At 39.5% G+C, this 22,511-nt stretch overlaps 1 protein-coding gene across 4 annotated transcripts in view; it reads left to right on the top strand.

The window, feature by feature from the left end:
* The window catches only part of pkp4 (plakophilin 4), an 82,080-nt gene that overhangs the window by 1,247 nt on the left and 58,322 nt on the right, over nt 1-22,511 (top strand). For all 4 annotated transcript variants that reach the window (XM_053328360.1, XM_053328358.1, XM_053328359.1 and 1 more), the window contains exon 2: nt 17,093-17,226. In XM_053328360.1, the coding sequence (XP_053184335.1) occupies nt 17,098-17,226 (129 nt within the window). In that variant the 5' untranslated portion in view covers nt 17,093-17,097. The remainder of the gene's footprint in view (nt 1-17,092; nt 17,227-22,511) is intronic.

Below are 22,511 nucleotides of genomic sequence, written 5' to 3'. Positions count from 1 at the left end.
ATTAAAGAACCAATTTTATTAATTTTGTTATGATGGATAATCACCAAAAGTCAAGTCTTAAAAACTGATATTATTAGATGATAATATGCAGGGAGCACTGCTTCACATCTCCCCAGTTGCCGTGCAGGTGTGGAAAGGTTATCTGACTGCATCACTGATGTGACCACAGTGCAAGTTCGTTTCATTTCAGCCAATTAGCAGTGGAAAGGCATATGTGGATTCCCTCTTACACCGCCTCAATCACACACAGTAAGACACATGCACACACACAGCCGAGAGGAATCTCCAAGTTACTCTCCTCGTGATTCACATTAGTGCACAAGACACACACTGCCACACAGCTGACAACCATTGAGGCTGGTTTACTGTGGAACTGAAGCAACAGCGGGATGTTAGTGTACAGTCTCTCTCTGTTTTTGGAGTAGTTTCTGCTTGTAGGCATAGTGGTGACTCCATGTTTGGGGAAATAGGAGAGATGTTTTAGCATGTCAGACATTCAGCCAACCTGTTGTTAGTTTCATGTGTCATGCTGTTTGTTGTTTATCACTGTTGCTGTACCAAACAGTAATGCATGATTGTGAAACTTTTTGTATCGATAACGTGGGTAAAAGATGTCAGAAAAAAGGGTTTTTTGCACATGAACAACCCTCACATGAAAACACAAACATGCTCGCAAAAGACTGCGTTGTTGTGATTGTTTGACCCAGTCTTCACGGTGAGTTCTTTTTAATGGGAACTGACAACAGTTGAATAGTTTAGCGCCCTTTGGCAGACCTCTCCCCTGTGTTCCTTTTTCACCTCCCAAATCTGGCCTAACATCAAGGCTTAAGGCCTCACCCCTGTGTTTCATGTCAGATTTACTTTTTTTTCTTTTCTTTTTTTTTTTTGCTATGATCACAAGTCATTCACCCCCTTCTTTTAAGAAAGAGGAAAATAGTTCAAATCTTTGTCTCAGAGCCCTGGATGACTGGGCTCAGAATGCTTAGTTTGCCTTGTGCATGCTTGTGTGCATGTAGGTTAATTGCTGAAGTCTATATAGTATATGCTTCTTCCTTCAGCCAGTCAAAGGAAGGTTTGCATCCCTTGTGCACAATTCAGTCAGTCAAGTGCTCCTAAAAGTGAACCTTTGCTGAATGCCAGTCAGCTTTGGTGTTTTATTTACTCCATTACCAGCTCTTTAATGATATTTGTGTATTCATATCACATAAATGTTTATACAGATACAGTGCTGTGCAAACGTGGGTGACTGGATATGATAAAGTGATGATTGGCTTTGCATTTTAACAGTAAGTCTTTTACTGAGTCATATATGAGAGTTTGCACAGTGATGCAGATTTGTCCAAAAGTGTAAAACGATGTTATGTAGAAATGTGCTTTTGCGTGTCTGTGTGTGTTGGGAAGGACTCTCTGCTACTGCTGCTTGGCTCCACTGTGGGATGATAATAACAGGTCATAGCAGCAATCAACCAATGAGGAGTTTGTATTCATCCTTCAAGGCGGAAATTGTTTTCATCAAATCCACCCCACATAGCTACTTTCCAACCCACATTTTCATGGTGTGGTCTGAAGGGAGTTGATCTTTCTCTCCTGGCTGCCTTGAGAACAAACCACATGTATTAAAGTAGGGAATTTCCATTTTGAGCTTTGTTCGATCACTTTGGAGGCTTGTGGAATAAAATTAGACCAATTAATGATACATTCTATCATGATTTAACACTGAGCAGGAGGACTACAAGCGTACAACACATTTCCTGCATAGCACACTCCTATTTGAGCTGTGTGTTCATATCATATAAAACACATTAAGAAACCATACTGCTTGTGTAGAGTGCATTCAGCCTTGCAATCACTTGTGTGGATAAGCCTTGACATGTGCAGCTGCTGGCTGATGGTTGATTTAACTGGAAACGTAGATAGATTCCTGAAAGAGTCCCAGATTTCATGCTTTGGTTGGATCCCAGACAGCTAAAGATAATACTGAGCACAAAGCATGTCAGCGCTTTTGGAGCTTAAGTTCACAATAGATTTTTTTCCAGTAAAATAGCCCTCCATGGGCCTGACATGCTGAGTCTGAAAGACGGCCCCTCGCCAGTGTCTGCTATGTGGACGGCAGCAGTAGTGAAGGGGAAGGGCTTTTCCACTGTCGTTTGCTCAACATGTAGTCCTACTACCACAGTCTTTCAGTTGGCTCATTTCTCAAACACTGCATCTGTCTGAGCTTATCTGGCAGTAGATTTACCTCAACAGGGCACATAATACCTTGTTGAATATTTCAAAATACTATTTGCATTATCACCACAGGTGAAAGTCCTCTCTTCAGTGGTGGTAAAAGGAGGACTCCATCCCAGTAGAGTGCATGACATAACAAATAGGCACTGTTGGAGAATATTACCATGGCCTTTATGGTCATGAAAGCATAACGGGGCAGAGAGTGACACTTAATGCTGAATGTAAGTACATTTTTGAGCCAGGTGACATGCTGTAAATTTGTAGCATGTATATTTAAGCATTCATCTTAAAATGAGAGTACTGTAAAACACTTATTTCCTTTTTAATGAGAACATGTTGACCACTTGTCTTAAATTGGTTATTTAGTGTATGGCAGAAAATTGATTTCCCAGAGCCCTTGTCACATCTTTAAACTGTTTATTTTTGTCAAACTTATCATCTTAAACTCAAAGATGTCTAGGGCTGCAATGAACAGTTACTTTCATTATCAATTTATCATATTTTAATTGATTAATTGTTAGGTCTTGAAAATATAAGACATAATTGAAAAGTTACCATCACCATCCACAACCAAATTATATTTTGTTTACAAACATAAAAGAGTTTGGCCGTCGATAAGCTGACCCTTATGGAAAGTGATATTCATTTTCTGCAATTTACTAGCTGCTACTAGCTGTCTAATTGTTTCAGCACTGTTTCTAGAGTTACAAACATAAACTTAGGCTGTGTCCCTCTTGTTTTTTTAAAGCTCATATTGCTTGTTTGTGGGATCAGGTGTCATCCCAGAGTGGTATGTATGTGCTCGGAGGCTGGATTTAGTCAGAAGGTGAAGGCATCTCGCCAATGTCAGGTTACATTCTGGTGACCATGCAGGCTGTTGTCGGAGGGTTACACCTGCTCCCAGACTATACAACTGAAAACTGAACCGATCTGCAAGGTTTGTCTGCCTTACCTGCTTCCATAAAACTCTGCCAATATGCAGCAGCAGGTTCAGTTCTTAAATGTCAAGGCATTTAAAAGACTGCTACAAAGTAAAAATTGACTCTGGAAAAAAAAAAGTTGACGTTGACATTGAAGATGAACAAATACAGTTCAAGCACATGACATTTAAAATGACATTTTATGGCTAAGTTTTGCATTGGTTGTAGAGTTGAGAGGCAAATGTGGACTGTGTGATATCAAAGCTTATACTGTCTTCTTCTGTCAGAGTAACTTGATATAATAACCACATCAAAGCAGACAAACCTGTAGCCGTAAGGCAATCGTGCACAAATTGATACAATATAAACAAATCCAATTCTACCCTTCAACTTTCCTTCTCTTCTCATAATAAAACTCAGTTAGAAAACCCACTCCAAGAAGAAGAAAAATATCCCGGAATGACCAGCACATTTCTGAGTCTTAAATAGTTGAGTTACAAAACTATGTCTGCTATGCTACCGGCTTACAGACCCATCCAACCTGTTAAAGAGCTTTTTCTGAAGTGGGCTCTCCCCTGCATGCACCAGTAACCCTGAACAATGCCCACCCTGCTTATTTTTGGATGGACATTCAGTCCCTGGTGCTCACACATCACTTAAGATTTCCAGTTGTAGCAGAAATAAACCCCAAAATGCTCACTCACACACAGTAGAAGAGGTGTAGATCTTTTCTAGCCACACAAATGACAAATAACATATTGTTTCATCACATATAGGATATAAGTAAAGACTTGCAGAAGTATCTTGGTTTGATATGATGAACGTGACGGCGCCCATGCCTGTAGACGATAGCACCCTCAGGATATAAATTCCAGGCAATACCTCAAATAAAATCGTACGCACCTCTGCATAACTGCAAAGTCATACACGTCTCCATGAATCAACACAGAGTACAACTAAAAGGGAATTTATTTTACTAAGTTGTGGGGTGTGATTTATTTTTTCAATTAAATCCCCTTTGATAGATTATCCATATGGTGCCATCTCACAGAAAGCCTACTTTCACTTCAGTATGCAGTGACAATGCAGTCTGAGATATTTGCCATTTTGTCAGTCTGGATCCCAGGAATGTTTTTAAGCTATGACAGTAAATTAAAAAAGTTTGGATATCCAAAACAATGTATAGTCACCTAAACTAAATCATTATTTCAAAAGGCCAACTGGTGCTGGTTGACTGACCTGACATTTACTTAAGTAACTAAATTCCTTTTGTCTGTCGGCATCAATGCATGTCACTGTGCTGTTGCATAAGGTACAGGAATTGATTTCATTTATCTACATATTTTTCCGTTAAGTTCTATTGGATAGGCAGGTCATTTTAATTCACTGTGTTCTTATAAGCTTATTGTAAATGTTAATCATCTTCCCCACTCACCAATCCTTGGCAATTTAGTCATTTAGTTTAATTTAATGGAAGGTGAAAACGTGTGTTGATTTGACCCATCATTTTATAGGCACCCATAAAAGTTATTATTTTTAACCCATAGCCTCTTTAGCTTCATTATTTATAGTAAGCAGCCTGTCATCTCAGAAACTTCTGACATGTAACAACCAGCTGGAGGGTAACTGCAACATAATCAACGATCAGAGGAGTAGTTATTGTGACAAGTCTGCTCATGATTTAATTATGTTTCTTAATGTATGTATGTATATATTTTAACATCATTCTCAGGCATAGAAAGAGAAAGTTAACCCAAAGTTTGTATTAAAGAGGAGCTCATAGTCGGCCAATACCAGGCCACCTGCTGAGAGGACTTGACCAATCTGAGGTGTACAAATTATACATGAGGCTTACCTCAGGACATTGAGAGATCACATTCCAGCCAGCAAGCCAGAACCAGTGGAGGCACATAGTACATTTCTTCATCTTAAGCAATAGGACATTTCTATTGCAAGTGGTAGAATAATTAGATTGTCACTCTGTCCAATGTCAAGAATATTGCTTAAAAATGGTTATTTATTATTATTTTTCACATTTGCACGGACACACATAGTGAAATGCCTCATAGAGCCTGACTGTTGAGAGCAGCTTTGCAGCAGGGTGAAGTGGTTAAAACACAAAGTGAAGAAAGGATCAACGTTTGATCTTGATTTTTTTCTGATAATGATAAAATCGACTCAGGACATTCCTAAACAGTACCATTACTTTTTAATGATTTTGCTTGTTTCATTCAGTAGGAATTTACTTTATTATCACTATGATTCTGTTTAAATGTTTGCTCATGCAGTTATCAGTAACTGCAATCAGATTTGAATGGATAGCAGCACATTGTTCAATGGCCAGTGTCTCTCCATCCTTAAGCACAGAGTACTTAGTAGGCAGTGCCTAAGTCGGCTTATCCATATCCCTCTTAACTCTGATTTTCATAATACTTCATAGCAATAGGAATTTCCTTTTTTGCTATCTGTTTTTTTTGTAAGTTCACTCTGATTCAGAAGCCAGTTTCACATAGAGAAGTTAAATCTGTCACTCTCAATATTTTTTATTCTAGTTGTCTAGAATGGCCTGTTCACTGAATCATTTTTGAAAACCAGGTGTAGGGTCTGGGGGTTGTCATTTAAACTGAAAAGAAAGATAATCTTGTATCCTAAAGCAGGAAAGCTGAATTCCATAGAATCTCTGTCAGATATATCTCCTAGCTCATTCACTTCTTAATTGAACCAAATATAACAATCTGGGGGAAGAAAAATTCAGAGGTTATTATGTTTGTTTTGCAAAGTTAATCTCATTGCACCATTGATCTTAAATTGTAGTGAATTTGGTCGTTGCTGACTTTTAACTCGTATTTAATCACTTGCAAATAGGACTACAGTGGTTTATGCTTTGGATTATCAGTCAAAGAGCACTTGTTTGTTTTAGTTTAAAATGAGATTATGTTGCAAATTAATCATACTGACCGGATTGTGATATTGGCTCTGGTGGTGGTTTTGTTTTGTAGCTATGATTATTGTGAGGTGATTAGCTGAGACAGAAATGTATTCAACTGAGTTGCAAAGTGGGATGGGTGGAAACCGAAATAAAACCAAATACTGAAATCAAACAATAGAAAACAGAATTAATAGAAAATTAAACAAATTACACAAAGATAGATCTTAACAAATGGGTCTTGGGCTGCTTTTTACAGGTGTTCTACAAATATTAAATCCAAAGTTTAGGAGCAGCAACCTCAGAAGTGCAGTTTTCTTTAGTATTTACCCTTGTTTTAGCTACAGCCAGCAAACCGTGCTTGAGTAGTTCTCTAATGTAAGAATGAGCCTGAGCCCATGTAGAGCTCTATAGGTGAGAACTTTGAATTGATTTCTGAATTTTATGGTGAGCCAGTGAAGAGCGATCAGAATCAGTGTCACATGAGACCTTTTGGAGGACCTGGTCAAGAGTTTAGCAGCAGCATTTTGGACCACTTGTAAATGATCCAGGGATGTTTTCCTGAAGCAAGTGAAAAGGAAATTCAGATAAGCCATATATCACTATGTTTGGTTGATATCTATAATTCAGTAAAACATCTTTACACCTTTAACCATCTGTGTTGTTTTCAGTAACCCCAGGACAGAAGCTCGAGTCATCTGCACGTGCTCCATGCCTGGTTACTGGACTAGACACATCCTTAATTCTTACATTAGCATGTTGTAGACCCACTGAATAGCTTTTGACATGCAGTTTCACTCCAGGGTCCCCCTCACAGGCAGTCACATGCAACCTCTTTAAAAATGTTGGTCTGGAAACAAGCACGTCTTTATTGGATCATTTATGAAATGGGCACAGTAATGGCATTTTGCATCTGGTAACATTATCATAATATAATAGCCAACATCAAATCAGTGTTTGCATGCATAACGTTAATTGGAGGGTGAAATTATGACAATGTTAACATTTATAAGATGAACTGAGTGCAGCTTCATTGACTTCGATTCAAGGGTGGGGGCTGGGAGAAGACAGTTTTTTGCCTGCAGAAACATCTGAAAAAAGTGCCATGGTCCCTCACAACAAGCCCACAGTGCCAGAGGCCTGAAAGATGGAGAGACACAGAGATTGTCTCAAATAAAGTGACTCAAAAGTAGGTCAAGTCAACCAACAACTTATGAGGAGTTATGATGCCAATTTTAGGATCATAGTGATCAATGCAGCAGTCATCAACAGCAGCAACTCTCGGGCAGCTAAGAAATATGGTCTCAAATTTATGTTTGAAGATGGCGAGCTCACAAAGACCGTCTTGAAAATGCACAGTCAGAGAGAATCTTACTGTGGTCCTGGAAGTGGCCGCTTTTGAGTGATTGACAGGAGTGGGTGTGAATACGTGACTAAAAAACAGAACAATGGAATGCTCATTACCAGAGCCGTCAGTCAGCTGAGGGCTTTCGAAAATCACCAAGGAGCTGAGCATACCCACCACTGGGAAAGCTAGCCTGGGCTGGTGTAGAAGAATGATTTAGTGTAATGGACTATCATTGCAATGCAAGTCTTACCTAGCACTTGCGCTAAGACGTCTCAGTGAAGCTGCTGTCTTTTCAGCCCTATGTGATTAACTTTAGTAAAAGGCATTCATACATCCTGTATCAGATAAGCAATGCTGATCAAACTCCTGTGTTTTTTAACATACAAGAAAGGTGAGACATCAGTTGTTGTTGTAGTTTCACTGGAGAGCATAATCAGCGGATTCATGAGATGGCTGGCAGCAAGGATGACGTTATATGGGAGGTACCGATGGAACCAGAGCATAGGAGTGACGATAATGAGAGTGAATACAGCAAGGCAGAGGACCTATGTGAGGAAAAGTCTCATGTCTTGACATGACACATCTGAGCTCATTTGTACTAAGGTTACTGCAATCTAGCCTGTTGTTTTTTTTCTCTGTCAGATTTGTACTGATATGGATTGAAGACTGTTCAACAATTATACTTGTTCACATTAATGGTTAATGCAGTTATTGAAATTTTGATGGGCTAAATGGTTGTTTCTTCATGGTGAGAAGGATAGCCTAATTAGTATTAGAATACTGTTTATTTAATTGAAATACCACAAGATGTGGTGTAAATAGATGTAAATATGACAGCTTCATCTAAAACACATTGAAAACATAATTTCATTTAAATATTTTATAAAACAAATGTTGGTCTTCAAAAAGTTTTTTTTTTCAAGTATGAGCAGGGCTTGACAAAAATGCTTGACAGCTTGACTGGAACAGGTCGAAGAAGAGAAATTGACTTGCCCCATTTGACAAGTTAAGTAAAAAAATCTCTCCACATTATGTGCAGTGTTTCCTCTACCATTGCCTACCCCCCACCCCTACTTAAAGGAATGAATAAAAACAAATGTAACTTATACTAGCAGGATAGAGGGAGCTCAATAGGCTCACATGTTCATATGAGAGTTGCATAGACTGTATGTTGTGTGTTGTAATTAGGGCCTCACAGTGGAGGCTAAACACACACAAACACTGTTTAACCACCTCTAAAATTCAGAAATAGCATTTACACAGACTTCCATCACTTGCAGCTGTTAGCTCAAACAGGCTCCCTACCACAGTTTCTGTTGTAGCCTCTAGGAGCACTTGTTTTGTTTTCTGTTTGAACACTGCATGAGACACAGAGACCACTGTTACTGTTAACACAGGCTGACAAACCACCACCTGCTCCTGCTATACAGGTGTTTTAAACAAACAACCCCCCCCCCCATCCAATTAGCAGGTAGCAGCAGTTCAGAGGATGATGCATGACATTAACTGACATGTGTGGCATTAAATACAATATCAGAGAAAAGACAACAAAGTAACTAGCTAGAGCTGTTCAGTGAAACTAAAGTTTTTAAAGTGTTATTAATGTTTATCTGCTACTGCCTAACAGTCCCTACTGTGATTTGTTTATCCACAATTACTGCAATTAACAAGTCAAAGTTCTGGTTCATGCTCACTCAGACTGTTAAATGGAGAGCCTTCTACATTTTCAGAGTGATTGTTGGAATTAGAAGAATTAGAAGTGGGGAAGGACTGTAGGATGTTATTCTGTTAGAAAAAAGGCAAACATAGGAAACTGTTTCAAGGAGGAAGAAGGTGCAGATGATTCAAGAAAGTTTAAGGTGGAAAGAGAAACAGCAGCAGTCCAGGCATCTGGTGATGAAGAGACATGGACAAATTCCTAGTAGAATATGGTCTGACTGTATGTAGATTAAATAGTGTTCTGGTATACTTATAAAATTACAATCTGTTATCCCAAAGTAAACTAAAGGGCATCTGAACAAATCCATCCATCACATTTTCACATTTGGATTGGAATGATTGTAAAACTGGTCAAATTGAACTAAGTTCATTAAATTGAACTTTGTGAACCCTGCGGAAACCCTGTAGAATTTATAGAGTTAATCATTTAAGTGTAAAATCCAAAATGTGACATATTTTGGATCACATGGAATAGTATTTTTCAGAATTGTCATCCATGTGTGTTTTTGCTTTGTGACCATTCAGTTGGGGGTCAGAATCTGTTTGACAGACTGTAATCAGTCTTAATAGTCTTAATAGGCACTGAGTGAGCTCAGTTATTCACCTCAGGGACGCACACTTACATCATGAGAGACAGGACACTGCAAATAGCAGGACACATGTTATGCTAATATTTGTTTTCAGTTTCTACCATTAGGATGACAGACCTCTCACAGAATCAAAGTCATCTAAACATGTTCATTTGATAACCATCTGATATGCTCAGCAGTGGGAAAATGTTTGACACAGCAACAGGAGGTCAATACAATTGCAGCATCAGTTCCATTAATTTCTAACTGAACTGTTTAAATGAGGTTAAAAAATGAATATCCCAACTGCCGTGATCAAATTCTTTTAATCATACTTGTATTTGTCCTCATCAATTAGCAGCACAGTGCATAAAATCCTCTGTTATATGAGACTTCTCTGCAGATGTACACAGCATTATGCAGTAATTCCTTCAGGGGAAGCATGGTTTCTGTAGTTGTTGTGTTAGCACTGTAATTGTATGCAGAAAGGCATTAGTGTGTTAAATGTATTTTGTCTAACAATGTGTGACAGGATGAAGCTCGTCTGTCTAGCACAAATACTGATTCTATTTCAGGGATTTACATCCATTAAGAATAATTTATATCCGGTTCTGTCACAACATATTACTGGTGGTGACATGTCGGAAACAGCTGATGGGCCTACAGTTGAGCCTCTTTGCTCCTCATTAGTTGAGGTATTTATTGTGAGGAAATGATGTAGAGGGTGAATGATCATAGTAGGAAGTTGTGCATGGAAAGTTAGACTTGTGTTTTTACTGCTGCACAATGCACACATGGATTATTTGCTTTGTAGTCGTCTTCTCCCCCTCGTCTTCTACAAGTATACATATCGGGCAAGATAAAGTGCAGCTTGGGGAGTGTGGTTACTGTGTGTAGCTTTAGTCTGTGTGTGGTTGTGTGGTGCATTGATTGTACAATGACTGTGTTTCCTGCCTTTACTCATAGCCATGCCATGCCCTGCCCTGCCCTGTGGATACACATGCTCCTATCAGCCTCAGGTTATTGCAACATTTATTGGGTGACGTTCAAGGTGTGAGGTATGCCTGGGTGCAGCCTCTGAATGGTTTCTTTAGCATGCCCACTCTGTTGAGAGGGTCAGTGAGTCTGTCGGACTAGTGTCTCCACACAGCATCATCCATCTCACCTTGTTTAATCCTATATCAACAGTAGAACAGGTATGTCTGTGTTTACAGAGAGGCTACGTCACTCTCTGGCTTATCCATGTTATGATTTATAGAGTGATTGTGTGTGCATGTGTTTCTGCTCGGGAAAGGAGGCATTCCTTTGCTATTGGGTGTGTCAATATAAGCAAAGCAAATTCAGCTGTTGAGAGTAGTAGAAAGTCAAACATCTAGGGATAATAATAACTTTTTGTGTTTTGCTCCTGGTGAGTCCATCTAGTTATTGCTTCAGTGCAAGTTGAGTTTTATTGAAGTTTAGCTCCAAATGAGGACAGAGGAGTTAACTGTGTTAACGGTGTTGTTTTCATGGTTAAGTCTACTTCTTTATGATACCTGCGGAGAGATATCCTGCCATATCTGTCATATTGCCTGTGGAGAGGTGCCCTACACGCACATAACATAGCTTAGAAACTCTGGGTTTCTTATCGACATGCAAGCATTGTTGCAGTTGGGTTCAAGTTAGAGGAGGTAGTGTTGACTCGCCGCATTTCAACACGTCTGTGTTTTTTCCCTCTTGACATGCCTGCTGGACGTGACATTTGGGAGAGTGGCTACATCTTCGATTCCTCCGTGGATTTCAAGGTCGAGATCGTGATGGCATTTCGATCGATATCCGATTTACAATCGAGATTGTGACACTAATACTGCTACTGCTGTTAATCCTTGATGATTTGATGCAAACATGTTTTCTTTTACCTCCGGCCTAATTCTGGGGATTTCTTTGACCTGAAGTAAGTTATTCATTATCCTGGAGAATCATCATAAATTATGCTCGACCACAAATGGTAGTTTTATTATAGAGAAGTCAAAACACTGTTTGAAAGATGCTATTAAAGGGCTAGTGTGTAAAAATGAGTGGCATCTAGTGGAGAGGTTGTAGATTGCAACCAACTGAATACCTCTCCCTACACCCTCTTCATCCAAGTGGCCACAAAATGAAGAGATTTCAATGATGTTTACAGCACTAGCAGCAGAGTAGAAGGCATTCATTTTGGTATCGTGACAACAATACACATATTAAAATATATCGATGTTATATTCTATTGTAAAGTCTGTTCGGCTAGATGCCACTAAACTCAACACACTGCGCCTGTTAGTGTTGTGGTCTTTGGGGACTATGTTGTCATTGTGGAGACATTAGAAATGGCTGTATTTCCCCCGACAAAGCTTTCACATTCGACTAAATGGCACCAGGTCTCTCTGGAAAGCATAACAAGCAACACTGTGCCACGCAGGGCTGAGAGCACGTGGGTTTTCATTAAAAATATACCAGATGATTCCTCCTCTTGCTAATCAGTGAATATCTAATTTGGTCTTTGGTTTGGATGAAACGTGCATAGTGTCAGTCCTCCATGACACAGCACACAGGAAAATGGGGTACAGATAGAAGCCGGTTTGACATGCAGCAAAGGTCCGTGGCAGGAATTGAACCGTCTATAAAAACTATTGTTCACTTTCACAACCACAATCTATACAGTATAAACATTTTACTACATACGGCATGTGAGCTAATTCACATAGCTCTTAACGTCTTTCCAGTCAACATTTGTGCATGTCAAACTTCATCAAACAGGCAGCAGGATTTTCTCTCTAATGATGTTAAATAATGAAACTGATGCAAAAATGTATGAGTGGATGCACTGGAACGGTGTTTGCGCTCATGTGGTCATTAATTAAGACTTAAGCAGTGATTCAGCCGCCTGTGGAAAGAGCAAAAAAACAGCCCCCATCCTACTAATTATAACATTTTAAGTCATAACTGCTCTCTCCCACCAGGTGATAATTATCGCATCAGCACGTAGCTCTTTCTGCAAATGTCTGAATGGTATTGGTTTGGTACTTTGTGACTGTACTTCATAAATACCAAAGTTTTGGCATGCAAAATTGAAATAGAGTTTTAAGAAGGTGGTAATTGACATATTAGTATCACTTCTGAGTTATTCTCTGTCCAGAAAGAGGTGCAGAGGACAGCAGAGATGTAGTGTGTTGCAGGCTATCCAGCAGCTTTCACTTCTGTTTGTGCTGTAAATTTCACAGTCCTTTTAGCTCAGCAATTCGGTGCAATCAGCATTTCAAGTACTGCTTGGCTGAGACTCCCTGCAATTGAAATTCAGGCTAATGTATAATTATTTCTTGGCTCATCTCCATTTGTCTGTGTGACCTGGTGTTACTCAGCCTTCTAAAGACAAATCTTCCTCTGGCTGACTGACAGATGGCAAGTTTTTTAATGTACAGGGACACCTTGTATTCACTCTTCTTGAAATAAAAGTGAGAAATAAAGGAATACACATCAGTCTGCACATCTCCATGACCTTTAGTCACCTGGTATGTGTTGGATTTCTGCTTTCTTAAATGTTAAACACAGCTTGATTTTTTTTTCATTTACTTGTATGTGTTCAACCAGTTTTTTAATTGTGACTATATAACAGACACTAGACAAGTAGTTTCAATTTGACAGCAGTAAAGTTAGATTACTCATAACAGTGTGCCATTACATCCAAAATAACCAGATCAAAAGTCAGCCTAAAACAGAAACTTAAACAAGTCTTAATAACTCAATTGAAACTGTTAGGCTGCAACATTCAGACATCATACCAAATGCTCTGACCAGAAAAGAAAGTAGTTTTTCAGGACTCAGAATGATAAAATTACAAATACATGAAATATGCTGCCTCACTCAAAAATATGCCGTGGGTGACCAGCTTCATGTCGATACAGGTTTTACAATTTGATGTGTTGTTGCGATGCATGTAAACGACTTCTCCGCTCTTTTCTGCTTCAACCTGATTTCTCACAGTAACTTGCTTTCATGTAAACGCAGTCTGTGGGACAGATAATATTAGATTTTTCTACTGCAATGCTCTCTGGGGAAGGTGGCACAAGGCACAGGTGGCTTTCAGAGGGATCACAGTGATGAATTCATGTATCTAGTTGAAATTGATGCAGTATGTCTATCTGAAATTGCTTTAGCCACATTCCCATCAAAAACATACTCATTCATAAAGATTTTACACCTGAACAGAGCCAGGCAAACACTCCCAGGTTCACTTACATTTCCTTTTTCCTTCATTGCACCATAAACTGCATTTTCTTTGGCAGACTGAGTCACGGAAAGAGGGCTTGTGTAAGGAGCTCCGAGGAGTGGCCGGAGTCTGAGGTCAGTAGAACAGACCACGTGATCCGATGAGTCAGGGTGGGGTCAGACTAGACTTAAACTTTTCTTGGCAGACTTAGAGACATTTAGGATTACAATACTTTGAAGGGGAGATTTAGCTAGCTTTGACTAGAAAGCATGTCTAGTAAAACAGATGTGTATTATTCCACGTTGAATAGTTAAACAAATCTGTCACTGAAAGAAATATTGTTTAAAATAATCGGATTTCTTTTGAATGAATGTCAAAGTCATTAGCTGTGCTCAAAGATCCTGTCACATGGTATATCGTGTGTTTGTTTTTTGCTAAGTCAGGGGAAATAACCATAATGACAATAATTAGACACTAGATTCCCTTTTTGTTTTGACCAGAATGAGGTCATCTTTACTCTGTGGGAGCTACGTATTATGTTCCTTAGGCATTAACCTAATGACAGCCTTGAAAGCTGCACAGATTGAGCTTGTCTCCTTTAGCTTTCTCACCTACTTCTTAGCCTTGTGCTTGCTCTTCAGAGGGGCTTGACACACCAAAGTTTTTAACAGCCCAGCAGTTCAGCAGGGTTTTGTTTTTTCCACCTCACATTTCGAGGGAAACGCAAAGAGAAATGTTGAAGAACCAGTCAGCTGTGTGTACCTATAGGACTGTGGTAGGTTGGCAGTAACGTCAACGTTGTCTTCACTCTTATCATCTCAAAACTGCCGAGAACTCCAAACTAAGCAGAGTGAAATCATTCTGGACCAGATATAATGGGCAATTTCAGAGGTAGGATCAGATACAAATCACTGTTTTACTTTGCTTAGATAAGGTTTTCTTTCCTTTTTGTATGTTTTTTTTTCCTGTGGTTCCATTTCCTACATGTCTGCTTAGTGTGCACTTTCCTACACGCAAGTTTAGACTGCTGAGAAATATTCATTTGGCTAGATTATATACACAGATTCTGGTAAAGCTGGAAGGCTAGTAAGTCACTTTTGATGGATGGCAGTGTTTTATCATACAGTGAAAGGTTATAGGAAGTTCAAACATGATGAGGACCTTTTTCTACTTAATCTGTGGTGAATTAAAAGAGGATGCCAAGCTTCCATTGCTTCACACTTCTTTTTGTCTTCATTGGGGATACACAATGAGAAAGATGAAAGGCGTTTTTATCTACCCTCTCTGGGTTGGCAACTGTCAGTTTTAAAATTTGCCCTCTGTCCCATTTGTGTTGCTCTTCTCTGTGTTTGTACAGAAGTCAGAGAGGAGGAGCTTTTTGTTGAACGTTTTTTCCCTGTTTCCTTTTGCTGTGGTTTCTGGGAATAAAGGGCTATGTCCTTGATTCAAAGGCTGAAGCCGAGGTGGGAGGGAGGCGGGCGGGCGGTATGTTGCAATAGTATGAATGAGCAGGAAAGGAATTTGGGAGACTGACAGCGCGATACATGGAATATCCTGTGTGGACTAACATACTTTGTAGTAGTAAAAACCTTCTCTGTCATTTAACACCAGGGCTGGCACATGACTCTATTCAGCTCAGACACCTAGAAATGCTCACGCTGCCTTGGTGACAGACTCCCAGAATACCTCAGGGTCACATTTCGTCCAAAATGTCTGGAGGACCTCCCACGTATCTCATGCAACCCCCGCTGCCTCATCCATGGCCAAAAACTTTTATGTCCTCACTGTAAACAACCCAACCAGCTCACACAAACTGGCTGTCAGTTTGAGCTAAATGATTCCTTACTGGTACTGTGTGTTAATGCGAGCACCTTCAAGTTGGCGAGTGCATTTGCATGACAGCGTATGACCCTTTAACCCTTTAAAATTATGTCTGTCTGCACAAAATTGACTCACGCAGTATATAGCTACTGTGTATTGGGCCTTCCAGTCACCCTCAGGCTATTAATCCAATAATGGATTAAGACACTTTAATGGGGGGAGTATTAAGTTGTAATGCAGGCAGCAAGGCGATTTTGTAAATTACCATATGGTTATTTCATGGTAGTTTTAGCAGCTAATATCCCACAACATATTCACACCAATGTTCAGCACCTAGCCTGTATCCACTCTCAAAGTAAATCATGTAGGTCAAGATCTATGTGTGGAAAACAAGGGGTGGAATGTGTCATTTTATCCACAGCTCGGAGATGACAGCGGCAGTGGATCTCTAAGACAGTAAAAGTCATAGTAAAATCCCTGTTTCCCTGAAGTCACACAAGCTCCCGTGTTATTAGACCCCTTTGCTTTTGTGTGCTGCTGCTACCCTGAGCTGTGAGGCAGCCATCACAGCCTTTTGCTGCCCTGTCTGGCTCAACAGGCTCTTTCTAGTAAATATGGATCCACCTTGAGCAGTGTTCCCTCGACACACTCCCTGTCAACAGATATAATGAGACCATAACTATTCGTTCCGCTTTCTCATTTCAATCTCGGACAAAAGGCCAGAGAGAGCGAAGGAGACAGGAACACCTTATCTCTTCCGTCGGACTACTGACTATAGTTCTTTTTTGTTTTTCTTTTTTGTCAAAGGCCTGCTCCCACTCATTTTGTGTAAGGCTTCCACCATATAAAATACACAAACATATGCATACACACTCACATGCTTGATATTTTAGAGCAGCTTTTGCATTATCAGGAGTGTGTTTTTTGTGACTTCACTACAGTTGTTGGCTGTCTGTGTGTTTGTGTTGTATTTTTTAATGTCACTGTTTTACATACACAAATCCTTATTTAACTAGTGTGTTGCCTCAAGGCCATATGGCACTGATTCACACTGTCACAGACAAGAAACACTGACAGTCTTTCGGCCATATGGCGTGTGGGTGTGTGTTTGTGTATTGCCGGTGGTAGCATGTGATCATTGATAGTTACTTCTCAGCATCAGTTGCCCGTTTGTATCAGGGAGGGGTTGATTCAAGTGTGTATTTGTCAGTGGAGTGTGTTTGCGCACACGCGTGCACACAGGTCCTGTACGCGTACAAGATTGTGATTTTTATCAAGAGTGCCTGCTGTGACCAGATCATGGTTGTGTGTGTTGGTGTCTGTGTGTATGAATAGGAGGAATGCCAGTTCCTGAGCAGAGCCCAGTGACGGAGGAGGGGCTTCTGTTGACCATCCGCAACAGTTCAACCGGCCGCAACATGGAGGCTGACAACACCGCCAACAACATCCTGGCCTCCGTTAAAGAGCAGGTAACATGCTTCTTCCGTTCATGCTATGCCCATTGAGTCATGTTACATCTCTCATATTATGGCCCTGTTAAAGCTTTTATTAACCATTTGCAGACACTGACATAAAACACTAAATTGTCTGGTGAGTCACACATAGCCCTGAGATGGAACCTATGTGGACAAACTGTGTGTTTGCTTTGCATTTGAGTCACACACAATACCATCACTGTAATCAACTTACCTCTGTGACGTAGAGCATGGTCATTTCTGTGCGTGCAGGGTGGCTTTTGTTTATAACAGAGCTGTGCCTGGACTGTACTTTGTTTACTGTCTCATAGAAATATTGAAGGAGAATAATCCTGACTAGCTTGTTGTTTATCGCCAGCAGTCATGGCCTGGATTTTATCAATGGGCTGCCAGGAAGATGATCTCTGGCAGGGTTTGTTAGCATATGGAGGGACATGCAAATAAAGTCATGAACTCTCCTCACTAACATTTCATACACCTTCTCTTTTTCTTTGGATGGTAGTTGAGTGAAGCTATAATTGGAAATGAATTAAATGGTTATTTTTGGTATTTATGAACAAATAGCAAATAGACTTCCCTGTTAGGCTCTCTGTAGGAAAGTGGGTATTGTTTACATGAGTAAGGAAGGAAGGAGCACCTGTCGATGTCACTTCCTTCCCCAGAGGATTTCTCAGCGGCTCGTCCGGTTAGAGCAGATATCCAAGCAGTGGAGCAGGAAGAGCAAGTAGCCCAACTGAGCTTTTTGCTTTTAGAGTGACTGGCTGGAGACATGCCTTAGAGGGAATTCCTGCAAAAGAGTCCGGACTGTAAAATGATCGTTCTCCTCAGTAGTTAACAGAATTGGAGAGGCAAATAAGAGGGTGAGTGAGAGAGAAATAATGGAGGAGGTCCGAGGACTAGGCTTGTGTGTGTGTTTTTTTTTTTCTTCCTCCGCTGTGCTTTCGCACAAGGTTTTCCTGTGATTGTTGAGAGGCAGACCTTCGAGGGATCCCGCACTCGATGTAAGCATGCAAGTCTGCTGTGCTGTAGCTGCGGTTGTGGTTAGGGCTGGGGCTGGGGCTGGGGCTTAGGATGACTGAGTGTTTGGTAAGTGTTTACTCTACTGCTCTACTGTCTTTTCTCTCTGTTCATTGGTTGGTTTCGCTCCCTGTCCCTGTTTTTTTTTTTTTTTTTTTTTACCCCTCATTTGTCTTTTCTCTCTCTCTTTCCAAACTTTTGCTTCTGTCACTGTTGTAGTTGCAGCTGTGCAGGCTTTGCCCAGATGCCCAAACAAGGACAGATTCACTAGCATATTATGATTACATTCTTCCTGTGTATTAATTTGCTTGAACTTGTGTCTTCTGCCTGTCTTCACTCCTAACTGCTAACAAGCTGCAGTCTTTTTGCTATTCATTTCAGGATTTTGTTGTGTCACGCTAGAGTTCCTGGTTATTAGAGTCTTGTCTTTGCTCTGTGCTCCTGCTTTAATAGCACTGATCCACCATCTGGATGACACATCCATAATGCTTTATTACAGAGCCCATTTAGGTGTTTAAATGTCAACGTTTTTCTTGTTGCACTTTACTTGCATACAAGCTACATTTAAAGCTCGACTCAAACACAAAACTAAAGAACGCATTGATCAGTCAGAATTAAGTTTAACAAATTCAGTATTTACTATCTAATTAAAATATAATTTAAGTGAATCTCGTGTTTCATGGATTATTTAAAAGCTACTATTTTTTTTAAACTTTATCTCAAGTGTAATTGAAGAAGTGGGAGACTGGCACTCATCCAGACAGTTTGTGTGTGCAGATTCAGCAATTATGATTATCTTGTGTGTCTTTTTAATTTTTTTATTATTATTCCAAATACAGATTAGGTTTTTGGCAGTTCTTTGTATTTGTATTGAAAAACTGATGGAGAAAACAAATAGTCAGTCGTTCATTTGAGAATCATTTAGAAAAACACAATTTTGGGCACAAACATTGTTGTTTTATTGTTTATTACTGTTATTATTTTTATTTTCTTATTAAATCAAGGAACCCTGTTAGCATAATCAGCAGTTGTTTGCATTCTCTCCCCATTTCTCTCTTAACTGTCTGCTACTGAAAGCATAATCCTAGCTACAATCGGCTTATTCTATACTGCAGTAGCAGACAATAACTCTTTGTGCATGGAAATATAAAATCTGGATAAAAATATATTTAAAATCATTTGTCCTTTTTTATTTTTTTTTTAATTGCATTTTCTGACTATAAAAACGGACACAATGAGCCCTAAGCCTTTATGGGGTGTTTTCTTTTCCCTTTAAAGTATAATTGACTTAATGGCATCTGACATGGATGTCAGATACTGCTTGACTTGATGTCAGATGTTGCCTCAATGCCACAACAACAGTATGTTAGAACACTAAATGTGACAGCTTATTTTCCTTTAGTCTTCATTCACAGAAAATGTGTCATCTGTGCTTTAAATCCTGGTTCTCGTCTGCTTCCTTGACTCTATAAAGGTAGAATAGGGATATAATACAGTATTATTATGATAAGGTCTTGTTAATTTGCCATATAGTATATTAATATCAGTCATAGAGCGCCGGTGCTTCCAAACAAAGGAGAATAAAATCTTATTCTGTTGTCTGTTCCAGGATGACAGTGTTCCCATCTACAGGGCTCAAGTGGTCATGATGTGTATGACAATAATATGAATCACTGTCATGAGACCATAACTGAACCCTTATAGGAGATTATATGAGATAGTGCTGTCTACTACCATCATAAAAACACCAAATGTGGGAGTATCATTTGGAAATATGACGTCTAATCCCTCCAGCAGAGTTTCAGAGACATCTGTGCCAAAGGGACCCTGAAGATGAAGTCTCTTGGTGGCCCAACACTTTACTAAGGCACATTTATCATCTAGCCGTACATTGTTACAGAGCTAACAGTGATAGACTGATTTTAAGTGTAAATTTGCAACAATTTTGAGGCATTACAGTGAGAACTATAAAATGTTAAATTTAGTTTACATTAAATGGTAAAAACAATGAATTGAATGGGGAAAAGTAAAGTCAGGATTGTTTTATGATCTTAAAAATGCCAAAAATAGAAAACATTGAAAGTATATAACTGGCAACAAGATGATAAAAGTGATCATCTTTTAATACGAATATAGTGCCCAATATCAAAGAAACTTTCTAGGTCCCACCTGCTGTAGAAAGAGAACATTATAACATTTACTATGACATAACATTTTCATTGTTTATGTTATTGCAGCCTTTTGGAATAAATGCAGTGTTGACTGATAAAACGTGAGAGGTGTTAATAAAGCAGTGTAAGTATTACTGTAAAAATAGATTTTGAAATAACCACTGCATTTAACAAGTATGAGACACTAGAAAAAACATTCAAGTTGCTGTGCCCTCCAGTTATATTATTAATTCTGAATACATGGTGGACATACAATTGATATGTTTGGATCGGTATAAATAAGAAGCTGCTACATTTGTCAGTTTTTCATACAAGCTGTTGGAAAATTTTGCAGAGGTAGTTTTCACTTCTCTTTTAGTTGAAGTATTGTGCTGCCTTTGAGGTTTTGCTACTCAATCTGCCAATAAAGGTCGGTTAATGCTCTATCAGAACTAGTTTATATGATGGCTACACTCAATAGCGGAGTGAAAAGTGGTCTGTCAGAGAGATGGGGGAGGGGGGGGTTGATATTGTTTAAAAAAAAGGGCCAGATAGAGAAGTTGAAACCCTGGCTGCTGTCTTACCTCAGCACAGCCGGTCAATCACAGGGTGAAGTGGGTTTGAATGTTGAATCGTCTGTTTTTGGAAAGTTACAGAAATGGCCGTATGCAGCCTCCCCCTCCCCGTATCCAATGTTGGAAAGGTGGGAAGATCCAAAAAACAGTTCTGATGAAGTGTACTGGACCCTTGAGGTTGCTGCGGCCTCATCTGGCCAGGCTTGCTATAGGAGAAACAGGGTTGGTCCTTTAGAGCCGGCAGTTTTTGCCATTTAGCTCACACGTGTATTCATTCATTGTACTTTTTTTTTTAACAAGGAGTGCAGGTACAGGTTCAGTAATAATGAAGTGTGTTGATGGCCACATTCAATCAAGTGGCTTTTAACCACTTGGCCATCAGCAGTTTACTACAGTTTAATGAGTAATATGGTTGGCTGCTTTGTGTCTGAACGAATCTTGTGCAGATTTACATGCACACAAAAAAACACCATATCATCACCTGATTAGGAAACCTCTCTAAAGTGCTTGAGTAGATTCAGTCTGAGGAACCCATGTTGTCAATGTCAAAAGCTTTTAACATTTGACATTTTCTGTCTGGTTGAACCACCTTTCAACAGTTGGACACACTGATGGATGTGGACGGATACTATATGAGAGGTGATAAAGACTTAATGGATATGGAATATATTTTATAGACTCATCTGTGAGGTAATTGGCTTTAGAATTTGACCTATTGTTAGCTGGCTCAGCTTTGAGATGATGTGACTTGCCCTAAGGTATGATTATATCCAAATTGAATGCAAATTTCCAACACAACAGTAAATGCAAATCACTGTGTGTTTCTGATAGTTCCCGTTATTTAAATATTGGGAGAAGACTGTCCAAAGATTACATCTGCAAAAAGCCATTTATGAAACTGAGATACACTCTAAACAAACAAGAAAAATAACCTGAATGCGAAGCCAACTTGTCTTTTTTTTTCTTTTTTGGATTGGCCATAAACTGGTTGTGTGGCTTGAGTATATTACCTTGAATCTATATCTTAATCAATTGTTTACCTTGATAAAGATAAATGAAGCAATATATTTAAATACTTTTGTTGTGTTAGATTCTATCTGTTTGGGTTCAACTGGGTACTCATAGTTAATTACATTGCTGTGTCTCCGTGTTTAGAATGAGCCCACACAAAGGACACAATCACACACTGTGCTGCTGTGGCTCAGGAGGCAGAGTGGGTGGTTCAATCTCCGGCTCCTTTAGTCAGCATGTCCAAGTGTTCTTGGGCTAGATACTAAACCCCGAATTGCTACTGATGGCTGCACCATTGGCGTGTGTGTGTGTGTGTGTGTATGTGTATGTGTGTATGTGTGTGTGTGTGTGAGAGAATGTTGGCATATGTTGTAAAGTGCTTTGAGTGGTCCGTAGATTAGAAAGTGCTACATAAATGCAGCCCATTTACATTGACTGACAGTGATTAGTTAGGGTTACATAAGGTCCACTATATTTTCAGGTGCATCAAAGGGATGGGCATTGACGGCCTGCCTAAAGGAATTAA

The sequence above is a fragment of the Scomber japonicus genome, chromosome 11 (genome assembly GCF_027409825.1).
Source record: "Scomber japonicus isolate fScoJap1 chromosome 11, fScoJap1.pri, whole genome shotgun sequence".
Lineage (NCBI taxonomy): Eukaryota > Metazoa > Chordata > Actinopteri > Scombriformes > Scombridae > Scomber > Scomber japonicus.
The sequence above is the reverse complement of the archived record's forward strand: the minus strand, read 5'-3'. Positions and strand labels throughout refer to the sequence as shown.